This window comes from Pectinophora gossypiella, chromosome 17 (genome assembly GCF_024362695.1).
Source record: "Pectinophora gossypiella chromosome 17, ilPecGoss1.1, whole genome shotgun sequence".
Lineage (NCBI taxonomy): Eukaryota > Metazoa > Arthropoda > Insecta > Lepidoptera > Gelechiidae > Pectinophora > Pectinophora gossypiella.
In genome coordinates this window covers 11,997,042-12,016,125 of record NC_065420.1, presented here as the reverse complement: position 1 = coordinate 12,016,125, position 19,084 = coordinate 11,997,042, and the positions used below count along the sequence as shown (strand labels likewise).

Below are 19,084 nucleotides of genomic sequence, written 5' to 3'. Positions count from 1 at the left end.
TCAGGCATACAGCTCAAGTGGTTAGGATTCTTCCTTTCCTTCATCATTTACTTTTTTATTTTTGTTTTTTCTTATTTTACATTTTGAAATTAATGTGTACACATAAGATGCACTATTGTCGGGGTAGAATTTCGTCGGCATCATATCCGCATCATTTCTTAGCAAAATTGTGATGAATAAATATTTTGTCGGAGTGAGAAAGAAAGAAAGAAAAAAAAATTCTTTATTTCTTCCTTGAGTAGAATGTATTGTCGGAATAAAGAAGTATCGGATTTTCATAATGCCGAAGTAAAATCTTGTCGGATAATGGTTTGTCAAAATTTAGTTTTGAACCCCTTAATTTTGGTCATCATCATCATCACTTTAAGAGCCACGCTCTTGTCGGTGCAGCATTTTTCATTCCAGTCTATCAAAGGCCAATTCCTTGACTTCCCTATAAGACACGACGTTAACCTTTTCTTTCGTTTTGTTTTTTTCCTAATTTTGGTATTTTACCAAAAAGTGTAATTACTTATAACTATTTATTTTAAAAGGTCCCTTTTGATGGCTTTTTTTGGGCTTATCATTCTGCCGGAGCCCCTAGCATAATTGCCGCATTACGTGTAGCCTCAGGGTCCCAACTTTACTTAATGACTCCTGACATCCATCAACGTTTTACCCTCGTAAGCTCTAACTGGTAATAAAATTGGGGAAATTCAAAATTCAATTTAAATATACTTTCATCATCTCCCTAGCATTATCCCGTTTTTCACAGGGTCCGCTTACCTAACCTGAAAATTTGGCAGGTCCGGTTTTTTACAGAAGCCACTGCCTGTCTGGCCTTGGTTGGAAAACCAGTCTCAATAGCTTAGGTTACATACCTTACAAAATGCATTTCTCGGGAATGGGGGATCCTCACGATGTTTTCCTTTAATGTTAATTACTAACTACCATTTAACAATATGTAATTATGTATTTTTTGCCGAATAATTATTTTCTTTCTTTCTTTCTTTGTAAAACTTGTTTTGTATGTTGTGTGCAATAAGGTATATTTGTATTTTTATAAAAAAAAAAACTGCAGTATCACCACCTGGGACCTAGCAACGCAATGCTGACATAAGCCAACGAGTAGGCAAAAACGTCTTTTGAATGAAACTCATATCTTTGCCATTATCTTAATAACATCTCTGTTTATCACTTCCTGCTAAAATCTCTCGACATTTCTTCAGACTCTTATAAATTTCATTCCGCAGAAATTCCATTTCTTTCCGGGAATACCAGGAATGACCCCATTTCATTTCGCAACAAAACTCTTAAGATATACGCGAAGTTACCTGGTTTCCCTAGGGCATAACAGACCCCTGCTCACAAGACTATGCTTTGTAACTAAGATATTAAAGGTGGGAATACTGTACTCCAAATGGTTGTTAGTTTAGAAATGAAATCCTGGTGATAAATGCTCGAGGACCATTGTGAGGGTTCGCGAGATGGTGGATATTGCAAGTAGTGGGTAAACAATTGGACGAAGATTACTTTGAATTCTCCCTGCAAATTCAAATAAAAATAGCCTATCTACCTCCCACTGACACAGGCCGCCCTTCAATCAACCGAAGGCGTTATGTAGCTTACTCTACCGCGCTGCTCCAGTGCGCGTGGCAATTAAAACTATGGGTATCTCCTAAACATCACTATTCGAAGAATTGTGGACAAGTAATTTCTTGTTTCACACTTTTTAGAGCGTATTTCCATCGTTGGGTTTTAGTTTTTAAACTTATATTTTGATGATACTTCATACTTGCGTAGTCTCTGTTTTTGTAATCAATAAGCAATCATTTTTTCAGTGTACTTGTATAAAGTAGTTATTTCAATATCTAACACAAAAAGCTAAAAATTAAGTAAGTAACATTGTTTTTTCAGTTATGCGACTTTCGCAAAGGCCGGTCATAGGATGGGTGACCACAGAAAAAAAAAGTATTCATCTCGAGCTCTTCCGTGCTTCGGAAGGCACGTTAAGTCGTTGGTCCCGGCTGCATTAGCAGTCGTTAATAACCACCAATCCGCACTGGGCCCGCGTGGTGGTTTAAGGCCCGATCTCCCTATCCATCCGTAGGGAAGGCCCGTGCCCCAGCAGTGGGGACGTTAATGGGCTGGTGATGATGATTGTTTTTCCCGACGTTTCGATTGCGTAGCGTTGATTGCTCATCTTTTAGCTTACCGCAGTCGGGAACAGTTATTGGTCGATCCGCAGTGTAAATATTTAGTGAATAATCTGTCAGACGCTTAAACACCCGTTAAGTTATGGCTCTGTGTATACGCAATGCGTACTGAGCCTGTCTAGACCATGGTATAAGAAGACCAGGTATGCTCAATCCTATGACAAGCCGCCATTGCTAGCCCATTGATGACGTAAGTGTTACCATTAAATTGGTATCTCCAACATTCCAAGGACGTAAATTTTTATTATTGAAAATTAAGTGAATTACTGACTAATGTATTTAATTGCTATTACTTGTAACATATATAAAATACACTAAAACTGTAAGTAAATCTTTTACTAAAGGTACAAAATTTCCTTGCAAAGTAAAGGAGTGTAAGGTAGTTGTATAAAGAATGCATGAGAGGTACCCTCGATAATAAAGTCAGTAATCAACCAACTCCGTGTTTGATTTACACACATACATGGCGCAGCCGGAAAATTAAAATAAAAGACGAACATTTTTTGTTATTAATTGATTACTATAGCAAATTTATAGAAATTGAACAGCTAAATTTAACAACATCGACCGCTATAATTAATTGTCTAAAAAATATTTTTATGAGGCAAGGAATACCAAATGTGGTAATGTCAGATGGAGGACCACAGTTTACATCAGATAAATTTAAAGAGTTTTCGTCGGAATGGAACTTTAAACACATAACATCTTCACCGCGCTATGCTCAGTCGAATGGACAAATTGAGCGCACAGTTCAAACTATTAAGAAAATTATAAAAAAGTCTAATGAGGATAAAACAGATTATCGTTTAGGTTTATTAGAATTTTTGAACACACCGATAAGTGACAAACTAGCTTCTCCAGCGGAAATTTTACAAAGCCGTAAATTTAGAACTATTTTACCAATGTCACATAATTTATTAAAGCCTAAAATACAAAAAGACGTTAAAAATAAATTAATAGAAAGACAACAAATACAAAAATATTACTATGATAGGAATGCAAAAGATTTAGAAAAATTACATGTAGGACAGAAGGTCAAAGTTTTAGATCTTGCACGGAGGCAGTGGACTTCTGGAACAGTCATAAAAATATTAAGAAATAGATCATACCAAATACAATTAGTCTCGGGAAGTACTATAGTCAGGAACAGAAAACATATAATCAAAGATTCTCCAACCAGACAGAACACGACTCATTATAGCTATAAATATGATGATATAAAATGTTCTACATCTTCAAAATCAAATCAAGAAAATAATCTTTATGTAACCTTGTCTGGCAGGACAGTGAGACCACCGATTAGATGGGGATACGAAGCCACAACATAAAATGAATACAGTTTTATGTATAGTTACAATTAGTTACTTACTACGTTACTTTGTTAAAAGATAATAAGAATAATACTTACAAAAACAATGTTATATTATAATGAAGTTATGTTATACTAGGTACCTAATGTTGTATTAATTGTTTATTAACTCAAACAATTCAAATATTGGTAAAGAAATTATTATTTCTTAATTATGTAAATTGTATAAACTTTTATCTCTTTTGTATGAAATTAAAGATATAATAAGTAATCCATATATTTATGTTAATTGAATAAATAATAAATTATACAATAAATAATTTATTAATAAATTTATATTATATCATAATAAATAGATGTAAGTAAGTACCTTAACATAACATAACATAACAAATACTTTATTGCACAAACAGGAAAAAACAAAATACAAAACAAAAGAGAAATAGAATTAGTACAATAGGCGGCCTTATTGCTAAGTAGCAATCTCTTCCAGGCAACCTTTTAATTATTTAAATATATCTAAAAAAAAAAAAAAAGTGCATGTGAATAATGTATGAATTGAAAATTAATATTTTAATTTATTTTAAAAAGGAGGAAGATGTAAGGTAGTTGTATAAAGAATGCATGAGAGGTACCCTCGATAATAAAGTCAGTAATCAACCAACTCCGTGTTTGATTTACACACATACAAGGAGATCATCGGATTTCGGCCCAGAAGTCAAAGTGCCGGGCAAAAAATAATTTTGCTATATTCCGTTAGATCTTATCCATCTGAGTATTTCTTACTATGGCACCAAAGCTGTAGGGTCAATATCTTCGGTTTTATTCGAATTAAAAAAACTGTATTTTTCATACATTTTTGGTCAAAATGTAAAGTGCCGGCCAAGTAATAATAATGGGATATATCCTTAGAACTTATCCGTCTGAGCATTTATTACTATGGCACCAAAGCTGTAGGGTCAATATATTCGGTTTTATTCGAATTAAAAAAACATGAATTTTCATACATTTTTGGTGAAAATGTGAAGTGCCGGCCAAGAAACAATATTGGTATATTCGGTTATAACTTATCCGTTTGACCATTTATTATTAGGGCACCAAACGTCTATGACCATTATTTTGACTTTTGTTGGACTTTACGTTATAGTTTCTGTGTGAAAAGTGCCGGTCAGCAAAAAACACATATCAAAACTATCGAGAAGATACCTGTAAACATTATTCACTATGACAAAAACGTGTATGACCATTAGTTTGGCTTTTGTTGGATTTAAAAAAGAACTTGATTTTTGATTCATTTTGTAAAAAAATAAAATATAACGGGCGCGTTATTTAAAGAATCGTCAGAATATTGATTACTAAAGCATTAAACGTTTATGACCACTATTTTGAAATTAATTCGATTTTTCAAAAATCTAGTGTTTTCATAGATACCTACACTTTGGCGAAAAAAAGTTTTATCTGGTGATAATGGAACTATTTTTCTAAAGGCGTAATATAGTTGTCTTTTTGACACATTTTTATAAATTAAAAATAGGTTTCCGTTTGACTACTACCTCACCTGATGATGATACACGCTTTAGAAGCTACTTTTTTAAAGAAAAGTGTGTATACAAGGAAAATACAGTGGGGTGATATAGGTACTATTTTATCGGCCGAGTAGCACCAGGACATTGTGATCGGCATACATGCAAAGTACAACTGCCCGACTCCTGTCTTCCCTAGCAGCTACTTCAGACGTCATGCCAAAATACGAATTTCGTCACTAGATGGCAAGCTTATCTTTGGAGGGTGGTAACTATCTACGGTCAAGGTGAATCAATACCATAATTCAACCTAAACTTAGGCCGTAACGTTGAATCGAATGCAAAAACTACAGCCAACGTCATATTTATAATCAGATAGTATTAATATAGAAGTTCACCTAACAACACACAAAACAAAAACACAAAGTATTTATCTGACTAATAACTAGTCATTGGGAAAGCTCTGCTTGTTGTCATTGTTAAAATGTATAAAAAAATAAACATTTTTAAAAAGTCCAATAAAAGTTAAAGTCGACATTTGGTAATATAGTAAAAAAATACGTTTCAAGTCGTTTACCAAAAGATTTGACTCATTTTGTTTCGCTAGCTGACATTTTCCCATTTGAACCAAAACAGAAAGAAAGACGAATAAAAGTCAAAATAATGGTCAAAAATGTTTTGCACCAGATTATTAAATGTTTTTAAGGTCCTTTGTAATCCGTCGTACCGCAATTTTTACCCAAAGCACTTTATTTTTAAACAAAATAAATAATAAATCAAGATTTTTAACATAAACTTAAAGCCAAACTAATGATCGTACACGTTTGGCGCTATAGAAAAAAATGTTAATAGGCTTCTACTCGATACTCTCTACATGGTATTTTTGCTGGTGGACACTTTTCACATTTGAACTAAAACGTAAATTCCAATAAAAGTCAAAATAATGGTCATAGATAGTTTGTTGTCATATTAAAAAATATTGACAAGCAACTATTAGACAGATTTGACGTACTTTTTTCGATGGCCGGCATTTTAACATGTTAACCAAAACGGAAAGTCCAATAAACGTCAAAATAATGGTCATAGAAGTTTGGCACCATACTAATAAATGTTCTAACGGTCCTTTGTAATACGCCTGTATCCCTTTTTTTCCCAACGGACATAATATTTTTTTGTACAAAATGTATGAAAAAATCGAGATTTTTAAAATCCAATTAAAGCCAAACTAATGGTCATACACGTTTGGTGTCATAGTAAAAAATGTTCAGAGCAATCTACTCGAAAGGTTCGACACATTTTTTTTCTCTGGCCGGCACTTTCAAATTTGGGCCGGCCAAAGTATGGAGAGCCGATGATCTCCTTTAAATCGTTGGTCGTGGGTAATTTATTTATTACGAAATGGCAATACAGGGTGGGATGACGTCAGTTTTGAGCATACCTGGTCTTCTTATATCATGGTCTAGACGATAAGATCAGTTTTGAATTGTATTTGTAGATGATTTGTAAATAGCCACCATCTTTGAGTGTACGGTCACGAGCATTAATATGTATACACTTTGGTACCATGTCACATTAACTTTTTTGACAAATTGAACTGTAAGTTTCACTAAATGTCAAATATGTTAGTGCGGCAGAGTCCTAAAGTGGGTACATTATATTGCTCATGACTGTACTCGTATAAGATTGTACATTGTACTACATGGACTGCAATAAATACACCTTGCATTTACAACTTGCACCTGAAAACTCCCCCCTATTCTACGCAAATGTACGGTGACTCTTTTACCGTGCAGGCCGTCAAACTGTGGAACGCGCTACCCAGGGTCACTCGGGAATGTGACACGGTGGGTAGTTTTAAAAGGAACTTGAAGGATTATTATTTGAGTCTTGCTTAAGTTGCATTAGTCGTATTTGTATGCGTTTACTTATTTATTTAGGTATATATATATATATTGTATATAGTGTGTATTTTTATAAACCAATATAGAAAGTATATAATATGTTTATATATTTATGAAATATATATTATATTATAATTTATTTAAATGTGGTTTGTAGGTTTAGGTTAATATTGTGTCTTATATTAGTATAAGTAATTTCTAAATAATTTGTACGCGTATGTATGTCTATCTATATAATATTATACGTTGAAAGTCTCTCTTGTCACGTAGGTCAGCTGGAAGAAATCTCTTTCTTTAGAGATAAGCTTGCCTGTACTATCTGTTTTCTTTGTATGTTTCTTGTGTCTGTTTCATTGTGTACAAATAAATAAATAAAATAAATAAATAAATAAATAAATAATTGAATTGAATTGAAAGGTACATACTTCCGAAAATGCATTTCTCGGGAATGTGGGTCCACACGATGTTTTCCTTCACCGCTGAGCCGCTGAGGGGGTGATGATAATTTATGATTCAAACGTGACATCGAAAACAAATTGGGCGACCTATTCGATGTATGAAGTCAATAGTTTTTCTACGGCAAAATGAAAGCCAAATTCCAAATTCTGCATGCATGTTAATTACACAAGTTGTGCACGTCGGTAATTGGTGCAAGCACTAGCACTAGCCTATAAGCTTCGGTGCGTAAGTCGGACTCACGCTTGACCAGCATTTTTTTTCCCCTCATTCCCGCGTCTACTAGAACCTTACACCAGTTATGCTACTTAAAACATTTTCATCATCATCTTTATCAGCCGTATGACGCCCACTGCTGGGCATAGGCCTCCTTCGAGGATTTCCACGACGATAGGTCCTGCGCTGCCCGCATTCACCGGCTTCCCGCGACCTTCACCAGATCGTCGATCCACCTTGTAGCGGGCCTGTCCACTGAGCGTCGTCCGACACGTGGTCGCCATTCGAGATCCTTTCCGCCCCAGCGGCCATCGGTTTTCCTCGCTATGTGTCCTACCCACTGCCACTTCAGCTTGGCAATTCTCCGAGCTATGTCGGTGAAACATTTTCATATTAAGCAAGTAATTGAAAAGCACACACGTAAAATTATGAACGCAGCGTGTCAGACGTCCATTGTCATAATACCTGCTCTGAGAGGATTCTCTGAGATTTTGTATTAAGATTTTCTTATAAAATGTAAAATTGTCTCTCTTATGTTGCAGGTAAGTTAAGTCTGGTGTTCTGCAACGTCTTGTGGTAAGAAATTATTTAAAAAATAATTTTACTCAACATGTAAGAAATGGATCTAAGTAAGTACCTATGTGTGTAATTCAAATATTCAAAGTTATTAAACCACGTATATTTTGAATATGATAAAGCAACACGCTTGTACCCCCGAAAGGGTAGGCAGAGGTATACAGTATCTACAAATTCAAATTCAACAATATCTTTATTCAGTAGATAATATAGTTAAATTTTGAATCGTCAATTCTTACATACCAAACGTCTCATCCGCCTAAAACTACTGCAGCCCACAACCTGTATAGCCGGGGAAAAGAAGCTGCAAGAAAAACTACGGCACAGGGCCCTAGACGTTCTTTAAAAAAAATAAACATAAAATATTGTTATACAATTGAGTAATTTAGCTGCCTAATATCAGTTCTCAGACAGTAAATCCCATGCATTCATATCTTCTAAATAATCACTAATTTTATAATAACCTTTTTTACAACCACCCCTTGCCAGCTATGTTTAAGTCTCACCCATTGTAAGGGGGCCAGTCTGTTGCCTTTAACCGGGCGCAAATCCTGGAAATCACCTATTATTTATGATAATAATGAGCTAAACACGAATCCAAAGTCATAAATTGAACTTCAGTGGTTTAGGTCCCGAGCCGGGTCAATTGCGAAGGCGTTTAAAAACAATAGGTAATCTCTCCCTCCTTGGCATTTATTATTCCCATCTGATGGTGGGGTCTACCTTCTTCGTATTTCTCTTCCACTTCGCTCTATCGGACGTGTCGTTCCCGGAGACATTGCACATGCACAGGTCCTTTTTAACCACATCCGCCCATCTTGTTTTTGGTCGTCCTCTTGGTCTAAGCCATGGTATATTTAGATTGGCTGTAACATTACCCACAAAACTAAAATAGTAGGTAGGTAATATTGGAGATAAATATCATAAAAAAAAGATCGGTGATCGTCCTAGATTAATAATAAATGGTTGGAATCCCGACCGAGTCGGAAGAGGCGTGGTAGCCCTGTTGATAGAACGCTTGCCTCTCACTTTGAGGTCGCAGGTTCGAATCAAGCGCCTAAACCAATGATTGTCGAATTTGTTTTCGAATTCATGTTTGGATCACAAATGATTATTACTTACGTCATCATAATGATTGGTGAAGGAAACATTGGTGAGGAAACCCACAATCCCGAGAAATGCATTTTCGGCGGTATGTGATCTAACCTGTATTGAGCTGGTTTTCTTGTCGCGGGTTGGAAGGTCAGACTCGCTTAAAAAACCGGGCCTGTCAAATCTTCAGGTTAGGTAAGCGGGCCCTTGGATGTGGATGAATCCCGACCGAGACCAGATTTTCCGTCCATTTCATTCTATAAAGTTTACTTTCAAGCTTGGTGAATAGAAAATTTCTACTTTATAACCCATTTCATGCACAGAACTGATAACTCTACTCGAGAAAATCTGTAGAAAATTTCCCTTTCAATATTCACTTGCTGACGTCATAAACTCCCCAAGGAATATGTTCTCATGCGTAAATCCTTAAAACGGAATATCAGAGTAAAATTCTGTCCTAGCTAGGCAATTTCCAGCTCAAAGTCAAGAGGGATAGAGTGGTATTTTGTGAAGGTGTAATGTAGTGTTAAAATAGGTTAGCATTGAAATAAAACGTAGGAATATGAGTAGACCCTACACACGTGGTATTGAGATTTGATCCGGAGCTGAAAATAATAATGTAAACCCATCCATTTTATCGAGAAATGCGTACATTGATTACGGTAAGCTTCACATGAGCTTTTTTATTTTCTGACAAATTCAGAATATTATCTGGTATTTTATTGTAAAAACGTATACATAACCTGAAAAATGATGAATTTATACATTGTTTTAAGTTTACGCGGTTATTATCATAATTAAAACACATAATAACGGATTCTTACCGCGTTTAAAGCAGGGATATGAGACTCCCGATATTTCGACACTGTTGCAAGTGCCATGATCACGGGATGACATTATTAGGTAAGAACCCGTTATTATGTGTTTTAATAATGATGAATTTAATTTACTTAATCTAGAATTTTTGAATAGCATTTTTTTTTGTGCTCCATTACTAATACGACAAACTCTAATAATTAGTATTGTATGCATGTGTGACTATAGACCAAATGAATGATTTATCTACCTTATCTAGTTATCTATCTAGTATGAAACATTCTCACCTTTTCTTATGAATAAATTGAAATAGTAAATACAAAAATTATTGAAGAAAACCAATAAGTACTGGAATATTTTTGTTAACAACAATACGTACATGTACTTTAATACGCTTTATTATTTATAATTAATTTTATAAAAATATAACATGTTAAAATGAAAATTAATAAGTACGAATATGTACAATAAAATTAAAATTGGATAAAATACGAATTATATGGAAAAACGTACCTATTTACGTTTTAATAACGGATAGTACTTAGTAATTATAATCAAAATTTAATTTATTATACGTAGTAAAACAAACGACTTATCAACTAAATCAAAGTTAACTTTGATTGTACAAATGCACTTCTCGTATTTTGTAAAATATATTTTTATTTTTTTATGTTTTAACAACTAAACTTTTTATTATTTTATCATTTGTACTTTTAAATTTCAATGAAATTAAATTAAATATTACAAAACAACGGAATTTTTCACATTTAGGTATTTGCAGTGTCCGCCAATTAACTATCTAAATTTAATTTTAAATACAGTAAGTAAAATTTATACAATACTGTTTAAAGGAACAATTTATCTTTGGACGGTTCACTTTTGACGTAACCATACATTAATTTAATAAAAAAAACATAGTAACGATAAATAAAGCATGTAATGATAACCAATAAAAAAATGAGAAAAATATTATGATGATTTGCATATTTTTTCCTGTTGATGAAAAATGTACCATAGACAGTATTATATTAGACAGTCAGTATTATGAACAGTATGTACTATAAAATATAAAAACGTGTGATGAGAACCACTGATGATATCATCATAGCGCTATGTTATCATTGATAAGACATTTCTTTTAAGCTTAACCTTTAAAAAAGATACTGACTAACACTACATAAATTATCCTGCAAAAGAATAATGGTTAATGGTTGGTGGTGGTTATAGGAAACGAAGCGATATTGCGATTGTTTTTTTGTTTTATATTACGAGTACGTATGTACTTTAAGTTGTCAAAATCAGCAATATTTATTGACCGGCAAATAATAACATGAATTAAAGAAATATGCCACTTTTTGCCGACGTCAAAAATAGCTTGACAATTTTAGAAATAGTGTCCTTCAATATTTACGCTCCAAGCAAGAAAATGCGCTATTTTAACAGCGATAAAAACAGCTGTCACAGCTGGGCACAGGCCTCACTTCTATCAACCAGAGGTTGGGCTTCCAATCCGGAACTTCGGAGTTGCGTAACTCCGGAGTTTCGTACGATTTTTCTACTTCAACTCAGGAATTGGTCCAATATCGTAACTCAACTCCGAGGTTGAACATTTTCCGATGTTAGATGTTCTAACAGGTGGGCGTGTTAAACTGCACAATATAATAACGGTCAAACAAAAATACATTGTAGTTTACTTAAATTCTAAAACAAACGAGTTAACAGTTGACTTACAAACAGAATCAGGGTAACACCTACAAGATTCTCCCCTGAGTTCGTAAACTTCGGAGGGACGTAATACTTAGAGTAGAGGTTATTCCAGAAGTCCATCCTCTGAGTATGAGGGTTCACTCTGGGTTCCTCCCGGAAGAGGGCAGTCAATGGTTGAGGGCCGTCACTGCCGCTATACAGCATGTATTGTAGGGAATTCCCCGTGATCGGTAGCCAGGTTGCGTTGGGTACCCTGAAAAAAAAAAGTTATTTTCTAAATTCTTACGAGTGTCTATGCAAAGTTACACTATACAGGGTGTTAGTGTCATCGTAACAAATAGTGAAGAGGTGATTCAGACAATGATTCCGAGTTAATATCAAGTGGAATTTCCCATTAGTGTAATTATCAACGAGGAGCTCGATGGCGCAGCGGTAAACGCGCTCGGTCTGCGATTGTTGAAGTTAAGCAACTTTCGCAAAGGCCGGTCATAGGATGGGTGACCACAAAAAAAAAGTTTTCATCTCGAGCTCCTCCGTGCTTCGGAAGACACGTTAAGCCGTTGGTCCCGGCTGCATTAGCAGTCGTTAATAACCATCAATCCTCACTGGGCCCGCGTGATGGTTTAAGCCCCGATCTTCCCTCTCCATCCATAGGGAAGGCCCGTGCCCCAGCAGTGGGGATGTTAATGGGCTGATGATGTAAGTATCAACAGATTTTATATCGCTAGATGCTGCATTTATTTATCAATGCTAATGACTGAATCGTCCACTTGAGATCGATATTAAATTAATTTAATAATCTTATTATATATATTATTGTTCATTATAATTTCAGTCTAGATTGTGATAACTAAAAATATTCTTCACAATAACTCAAATTATTTGTCACTGAATTTAAATTATTTTCTTACTACAGATTTATTTGATAACATAAATCTTACGTAATTAAAATTTAGTAAAGTTCTCTACTCACCCTGTGTTAAAGAAAGCTACGTAGCGATTGATGAGTGACGTCATCACAGGTTCATCCATCGGCCTGAGATCATAATCCAGGAGGAAGTTCAGCACACTACCATGTCTGGCACCAGTCAGAGGAATGGTCTGATAAGCCCAGTCGGAGTTCTGGGTCCCTCTGTATCCAAACTCGAACAATCTCACTTCCGCCCGTGACGTCAGAGCCCTTTCCCTCGCTCCTCGAATCACTGACACCAGGATCAAAGTATCTCCTTGGTAATCCAAATAATCCTCAATAGTTTCCATATTTATAGTCCTTTGCGAGAAGTAGAACTCCCGAATTGACTTCTCAACGGCTGAAGCGTTGTTTCCTAAGTCCAAATCTGCTTGTAAGAACAGCGTGAAGTTTGTCTCCATCTTATCAAGCCAGTTTCCATATGCTGCTTGTTGAGCTCTTATGGTACCTTCTCTATCAGTATACCCAGCTATATAAGGAATATGGCTGTAGTTTCTAGATTTTAAAATATCAGACGGAGCTGCTGTCAGGAAGGTCTCATTAGAGTTCAAATTTGGATCCTCAATGCACGGGGCGAAGAGGATCGTGTTATTGTAGAACTCAAAGTCATTCATAGCTGGTATTAAAAGAGATACATCAGTTGTTACTAGAAGTTGAGCTAGTTCAGCATTGGTTTTGCCAGTATAACCAAGTTTTGAACCAAATTCTTGAGCGTAGCCTATTGGGTCATAAGAAACGGCCCAAGGTGCCAGAGCTGATCCACTTTGAGCAATTGCTTTGTGTACTAGACCATTTGCTGACGGCGACATCGTAATCAGATCAACCATAGCTGCCCCCGATCCGTGTCCAAACAGAATCACATTGTTGGGATCTCCTCCGAAGGCGGCAATGTTTTCCTTAATCCACTTTAAGCCTTGGACTACGTCCTTTAATCCGGCGTTACCGGGAGCTTCAGGTGTTCTTAGACAGAGGAAACCGAAAATAGAGACTCTGTAGTTCAATTCTACGATAACGACTCCTTCCTGGACTAGTCTCCTGAAGGATCTAGCGGTTTGTTCGGTGTTGGTGTATTCTTCGCCTATGAGCCAGACCAGCACGGGTTTTGCTGGGGTGGTGGCGTTTGTGAAGATATTAAGGACGAGGCAGTCTTCGGTGCCGACGAGTCCTCGGGAGGACGGCTGGGCGCAGATGACGTCACGGTCGTGGGCTATCAATACTCCAGGGTATGATGGCGCTGGAGTTGGTGCCTGAAACGAAAACAATGGTTTCTTCATTTCTAATCTCACTGGTAATTTTAAGAGTTTTTGATTACGATATCTCCTACTCTCCACGCAAGATCTTGCGTGGAGAGTTGTCCGCCTTTACACATATTTTATCTCAAGTGTTTGTTTATTCATCCGAAGTAGGAGACCATGAGTCATAAAGGTTAATAAAGATCTATGGACGACATTTTGGAATGTTTGATTAGTTAACATTATTTACAAATACTTTTTTATGCATTTTTGGCTCGTAATCTCCGCTCATCTCCGCACAGCTCCGCGTCAATGGAAACGCAGTCTAATGGTCAATCAAAACTATATTTAGGTATTAAACTTGCCATAGTCTTAGTTCCAAAAAGAATTTAATTTTTTTTTTATATTATACAGTATTAAATATTAGCTGTCAAAGTTGACGTTTATCGTCGCAATAAAAAATAGTTTTGATTAAAAAGAGACGATTTTCACCACCTTTAAAACAAACCACTCTCACTAAATTACGGCCTCTGTGGTCCAGTGGTTGGGCGTTGGGCTCACGATCCGGAGGTCTAGAGTTCGAATCCCGATGGGGACATATCACAAAAATTACTCTGTGATCATAGTTTGGTTAAGATATTACAGGCTGATCACCTAACTGTCCGAAACTGTCCGAAAGTAAGGTGACCCGTGCTTCGGAAGGCACGTTAAGCTGTTGGTCAACTATTTACTGATGTAAATTACTTAATAGTAGTTACATCAGCCATGTCTGGGGCCTTTGGTGACTCAATAGTAAGCCTCACAACCCACACGATAGAAGAATCACTAAATTCGACATTATTGAGTTTGAATTCATATTTGGATCATAGATCGTTTGAGTCCAGTAAATGGGACTTCATAGCTGGTGAGGAGTGGGTTTACTAACACCTCTGCTTACCCTTCCACAGGGTCCGCTTACGTAACCTGAAGATTTGACAGGTCCGATTTTTACAGAAGCGACTGCCTGTCTGACCTTCCATCCCGCGAAGGGAACCAGCCCAATACAGATAGGTCACATACCTCCGAAAATGCATTTCTCGGGAATGTCGGTTTCCGCAAACATGAATTCGAAAACAAAGTCGACAATAATTGGTTTAGGCTGTGCTGAATTTGAACCTGCGACCTCAAAGTGAGAGGCCAGCGTTCTACCAACTGGGCTACCATAGCTCCATCTTAGATGAGCGTAAACAAACATTTTATTGTGCGTTCATATTACAAAATAACTGAACGCATTTAGTTGGCATACATCCAGATCAAGTCAGTTAGTTTTTAATTTTCAGATTACTGGTCCATATATCATGGACGATTTTTTTTTATAAATTGGGAACACTAATTTCATAATCCAAAATTTCAACAACAAACTTATTACATCATTTACATATACAGGGTGGCCTAAAGGTTGACGTTACCATAACTGTACAATAACGTCAAAACTCGCTCGACGTAGAGGGAATATAAGGCCACTCGCCGTAGCGCGACTCGCCGTTCGGGAAGTCGCTGTCAACACTACAATTCGTTCAAAACGACGAAAAATTTGATAGAAGGACTGCTTCGCTGCTAGAAACAAACCTCCTATGTACGTTCAGCGATTATTTATTTTATTGTTTAGGTTTATTTACGGAGAATGTCAGGTTTTTACCTTCTCCACAAATCATTATTTACTATTTCTTTCGTAATAATTATTTTATTTTACATCACTAGCATTTCTAAGAAAGTAGACCAATATAATAGGAGAAATAAAACCATACAAATTAAAGATAGGAAAAAGATGTTTGAAGCCAAAGTTTGAATTTAGACACAATCGTCATTTTCATGTAGGTTAAATATTTTATCAAACAAATATATATTTATCGCGCTATATGATAAGAGTATATTCGTGGTATCTATGTAGATGGGTTTCTATCTTTTTAATCCAATCCACAGTAGAGCAGCGTGGTGGAGTATGCTTCGCACCCATCTGATCAAGAAGGGGAATTCTGTCATCAAAACGCGCGGCGTTTTGGTATAAGTAAATAGTAACGAACTTACGGCGCATCGATATAAATGCTTCTAAAACTCAGTTTGCAGTCATGTGGTTATAATCAATTATGCGGCAATGCGGCACAAAATTACATAACATCGTTTTTAAACAACAAAAATCCTTATCAGAACCGGTTATCTTCACTTTCACACCTACCTTGAATCTGTTTTGGCCGACCGGAGCACCGGCATAATGGACTCCGTAAAACGTGTAATATATTCCATCGGGTGCTATAGATCCTTGAACTATGCCTTGAGTTATATTCACTTGTAACGTCTGTTCTTGTCCGAACACCGGCGCGAGCGCACACACTAGCACGAGCAAGTAAAACATGATGACGTCACGCGGCTACGTCGCGACGCGTCCGTCGTCTTCGAGTGCCCGATGCGATATGAATGAAGTTGACTACAAGCTACACCGGTCTACGGTGATTATAAAGAATTACAGTGACAATGGTTTTCGGATCTATAGGACAGGTGAGGATAATCGATATGAAAAAAATAAAAGTGTAAAATTAATTAGTGCCTTAATAGTGTTGGTATATTAAACTACGTTAGATGATATGCGTTATCAGTTGCCATGAAATTTGATATTAGAAGAGAGTAATATGACATCAACTTTATTAGTCAAGTTAACTCAAAAAAACATTTTTGTTAGGTTTTTACAATCAAAAAGTTATGTTATTAACAATGATTTGCCACAACATTTTTATTCGATCATAATGCTTACTTTTAACTGCACGAGGAAGAGTTATTAAATATTGTTTAAGCTTGATCCATCGTCAGTCGCATTGTGGCGTCGTCACTCTATTCTGTATCTGGTTACTTGGCGGTCAACATTAAACCAGTTATTTCTTTTCTCCTTATTCAAATTGAAAACGATGCACCAATTCGATTACACTCCGGGCGTTATTATTATAAGCGTTACATCATAGTCCTATATAAACAAACACATGTGGTCACCTTACTGCCGTCCAGGAAAATAAAGGTGTGCAGTACTTTATCAGGCAAACAGATAGTGTATCAATGAGGTCATCCGAGGACCGCATTATAGATGTTTCACATGGAATTATAGAATTTACATGTGATGAAATTGGTCCTTCTCTACTAGCCTGCTTGGGTGAATCTCAAAATGTGTCAAGTTTGGTGGCGACTTTCATATAATTTTTCGTGAAAAATTGGGAATTGAAAAATTCCTTTTTCATGTTCCGACATGAACCGAGGATCCTTTTGGATCTTTTTCATGTCGGAACCCAAATTTTCACGAAAAAATAATATGAAGTTTCGCCACCAAACTTGAAATTTTGAGATTCACCCGCTTCCTTAGCCAAGTTGCAAACAACTGCGAATAGTTTTTTTTTAACGTGACTTATTGTATATTTACCGCAGATGGCATTAAATACTTGGCCGGACAAATAGGGAACGCTGAGGGCTAAGCGCTGAAAGAGGGAAATCGTCGACCACGCCGGCGGGGTCGGTATCGGGGTTCTGAAGTGTTTGGAAAAATGTATGGGATACACATAAGTCTCACCGTCACCTAATATCGTGGTGATATGTCAACAGGCTTATTTTGATCGTGAATTTCAAGGATTAAATTATTAAAGTCAAGGCTGTATGGTCTTGAGATCTTTGCCTGTCATATATAAGGCGATTTTAAACAACAAAAACATAATATGTTTTTATTACAGTGATAAAACTTCCACATTCAAAATGTTAATTTTTGTGTGTCCTTAGATATCAGTTCATCATCCCATTAGCATTATCCAGTTTTTCACAGGGTCCGCTTACCTAACCTGACGACAGGTCCGGTTTTTTACAGAAGCGACTGCCTGTCTGACCTTCAAACCCGCGAAGGGAAAACCAGCCCAATATAGGTTCGGTTACATACCTCCGAAAATGCTTTTCTCGGGAATGTGGGTTTCCTCACGATATTTTCCTTCACCGCTGAGCAAATCAAATGTGAATTTGACAATAAATTCGACAATCAATTGGTTTAGGCATGGACTCCGTGATCCAGTGGTTGGGCGTTGGGATCACGATCCGGAGGTCCCGGGTTTGAATCCCGGTGAGGACATATCACAAAAATCACTTTGGGATCCCTAGTTTGGTTAAGACATTACATACTGATCACCTGATTGTCCAAAAAGTAAGATGATCTGTGCTTCGGAAGGCACGTTAAGCCGTTAGTCCCGGTTACTAGTTGCTGATGTAAGTAGTCGTTACATGAGCCATGTCATGGGCCGATGGCGGCTCAATAATAACCCTGACGCCAGGTTTGATGAGGTTGGTAATTTACCTCACAACCCACACGATAGAAGAAGATTGGTTTAGGCCTGTGCTGGATTCGAGCCTGCAAAGTGAGAGGTAAGCGTTCTACCAACTGGGCTACCAGGGCCTCTTAGATTTCAGTTATACTGTGAAAATAAACACATTATTATTTGTATATGCAGTCCTGGACTTTGGGAAGGCGTGTGTGGGGGCGAATATTAGGTATTATAATTGTACTGTTCACTTCAAATGTATATTTGATTTGATTTCAAGGTTGTCTTCTGATTTCTTCGGGCTTTCCCCTACCAGATAGAGAAGAGGCGTGACTTTATCTACCTAGGAAGTAATAGTGTCATTTGTGCACTTAGTCTTAACCTCTTAACTAGCTCCGAACTCTAATAAATTCTAATGGCACGTTAAAGGCATTGACCTCTGTCTGAGGGTCAAATGTTTTCGCTGTCATCTCTGGAGTTCGTGATAATAAGGTATTTGGCTGGATCAAAGACAAATAATAAAATGCTATTCTAAAAGTAGAAGCCAGTTTGAAGTGATCAAAATCAACGAATCAAGGTAACCTGAAAAAATCATTCTATTCTATTTAGTTCTGTGCAATAAAATACGTAAGTACGTAAGTGATTTGATTTAAAATGGAACGCTACTCACTATCAATCCACCAGTACGTATTTTTCTATAACTCATGCCTATAATCCATATAGTGGTAGGCAGAGATCCAAATCACGAGGCTGAAACAAGGAATGAAACTAT

General features: G+C 36.5%; 2 protein-coding genes and 1 long non-coding RNA gene across 12 annotated transcripts in view; 1 reads left to right on the top strand and 2 right to left on the bottom strand.

Moving 5' to 3' along the window:
• LOC126374140 (transient receptor potential cation channel trpm) overlaps positions 1-19,084 on the top strand; it is a 323,537-nt gene that overhangs the window by 44,386 nt on the left and 260,067 nt on the right. The gene's annotated exons all lie outside the window — the stretch shown is intronic.
• The window catches only part of LOC126374253 (uncharacterized), a 260,701-nt gene that overhangs the window by 128,345 nt on the left and 113,272 nt on the right, over positions 1-19,084 (bottom strand). The window lies entirely within an intron of this gene.
• On the bottom strand, positions 11,356-16,436 carry LOC126374172 (venom carboxylesterase-6-like). Its single transcript, XM_050020654.1, has 3 exons — positions 16,209-16,436; positions 12,765-14,008; positions 11,356-12,044 (listed from the first exon to the last, which is right to left on the bottom strand). Exons 1-3 carry the CDS (start codon positions 16,383-16,385, stop codon positions 11,786-11,788), a joined length of 1,680 nt encoding a protein of 559 aa, XP_049876611.1. The 5' UTR covers positions 16,386-16,436; the 3' UTR covers positions 11,356-11,785.

What these genes read in the sequence shown, in the direction of transcription:
- LOC126374172 (XM_050020654.1), bottom strand. Translation starts at nt 16,385, where the DNA reads ATGTTTTACTTGCTCGTGCTAGTGTGTGCGCTCGCGCCGGTGTTCGGA. An exon ending in TCGGCCAAAACAGATTCAAG is followed by an intron (nt 14,009 to 16,208) that starts GTAGGTGTGAAA and finishes TTTTCGTTTCAG; the next exon opens with GCACCAACTCCAGCGCCATC. An exon ending in GTAGCTTTCTTTAACACAGG is followed by an intron (nt 12,045 to 12,764) that starts GTGAGTAGAGAA and finishes TTTTTTTTTCAG; the next exon opens with GGTACCCAACGCAACCTGGC.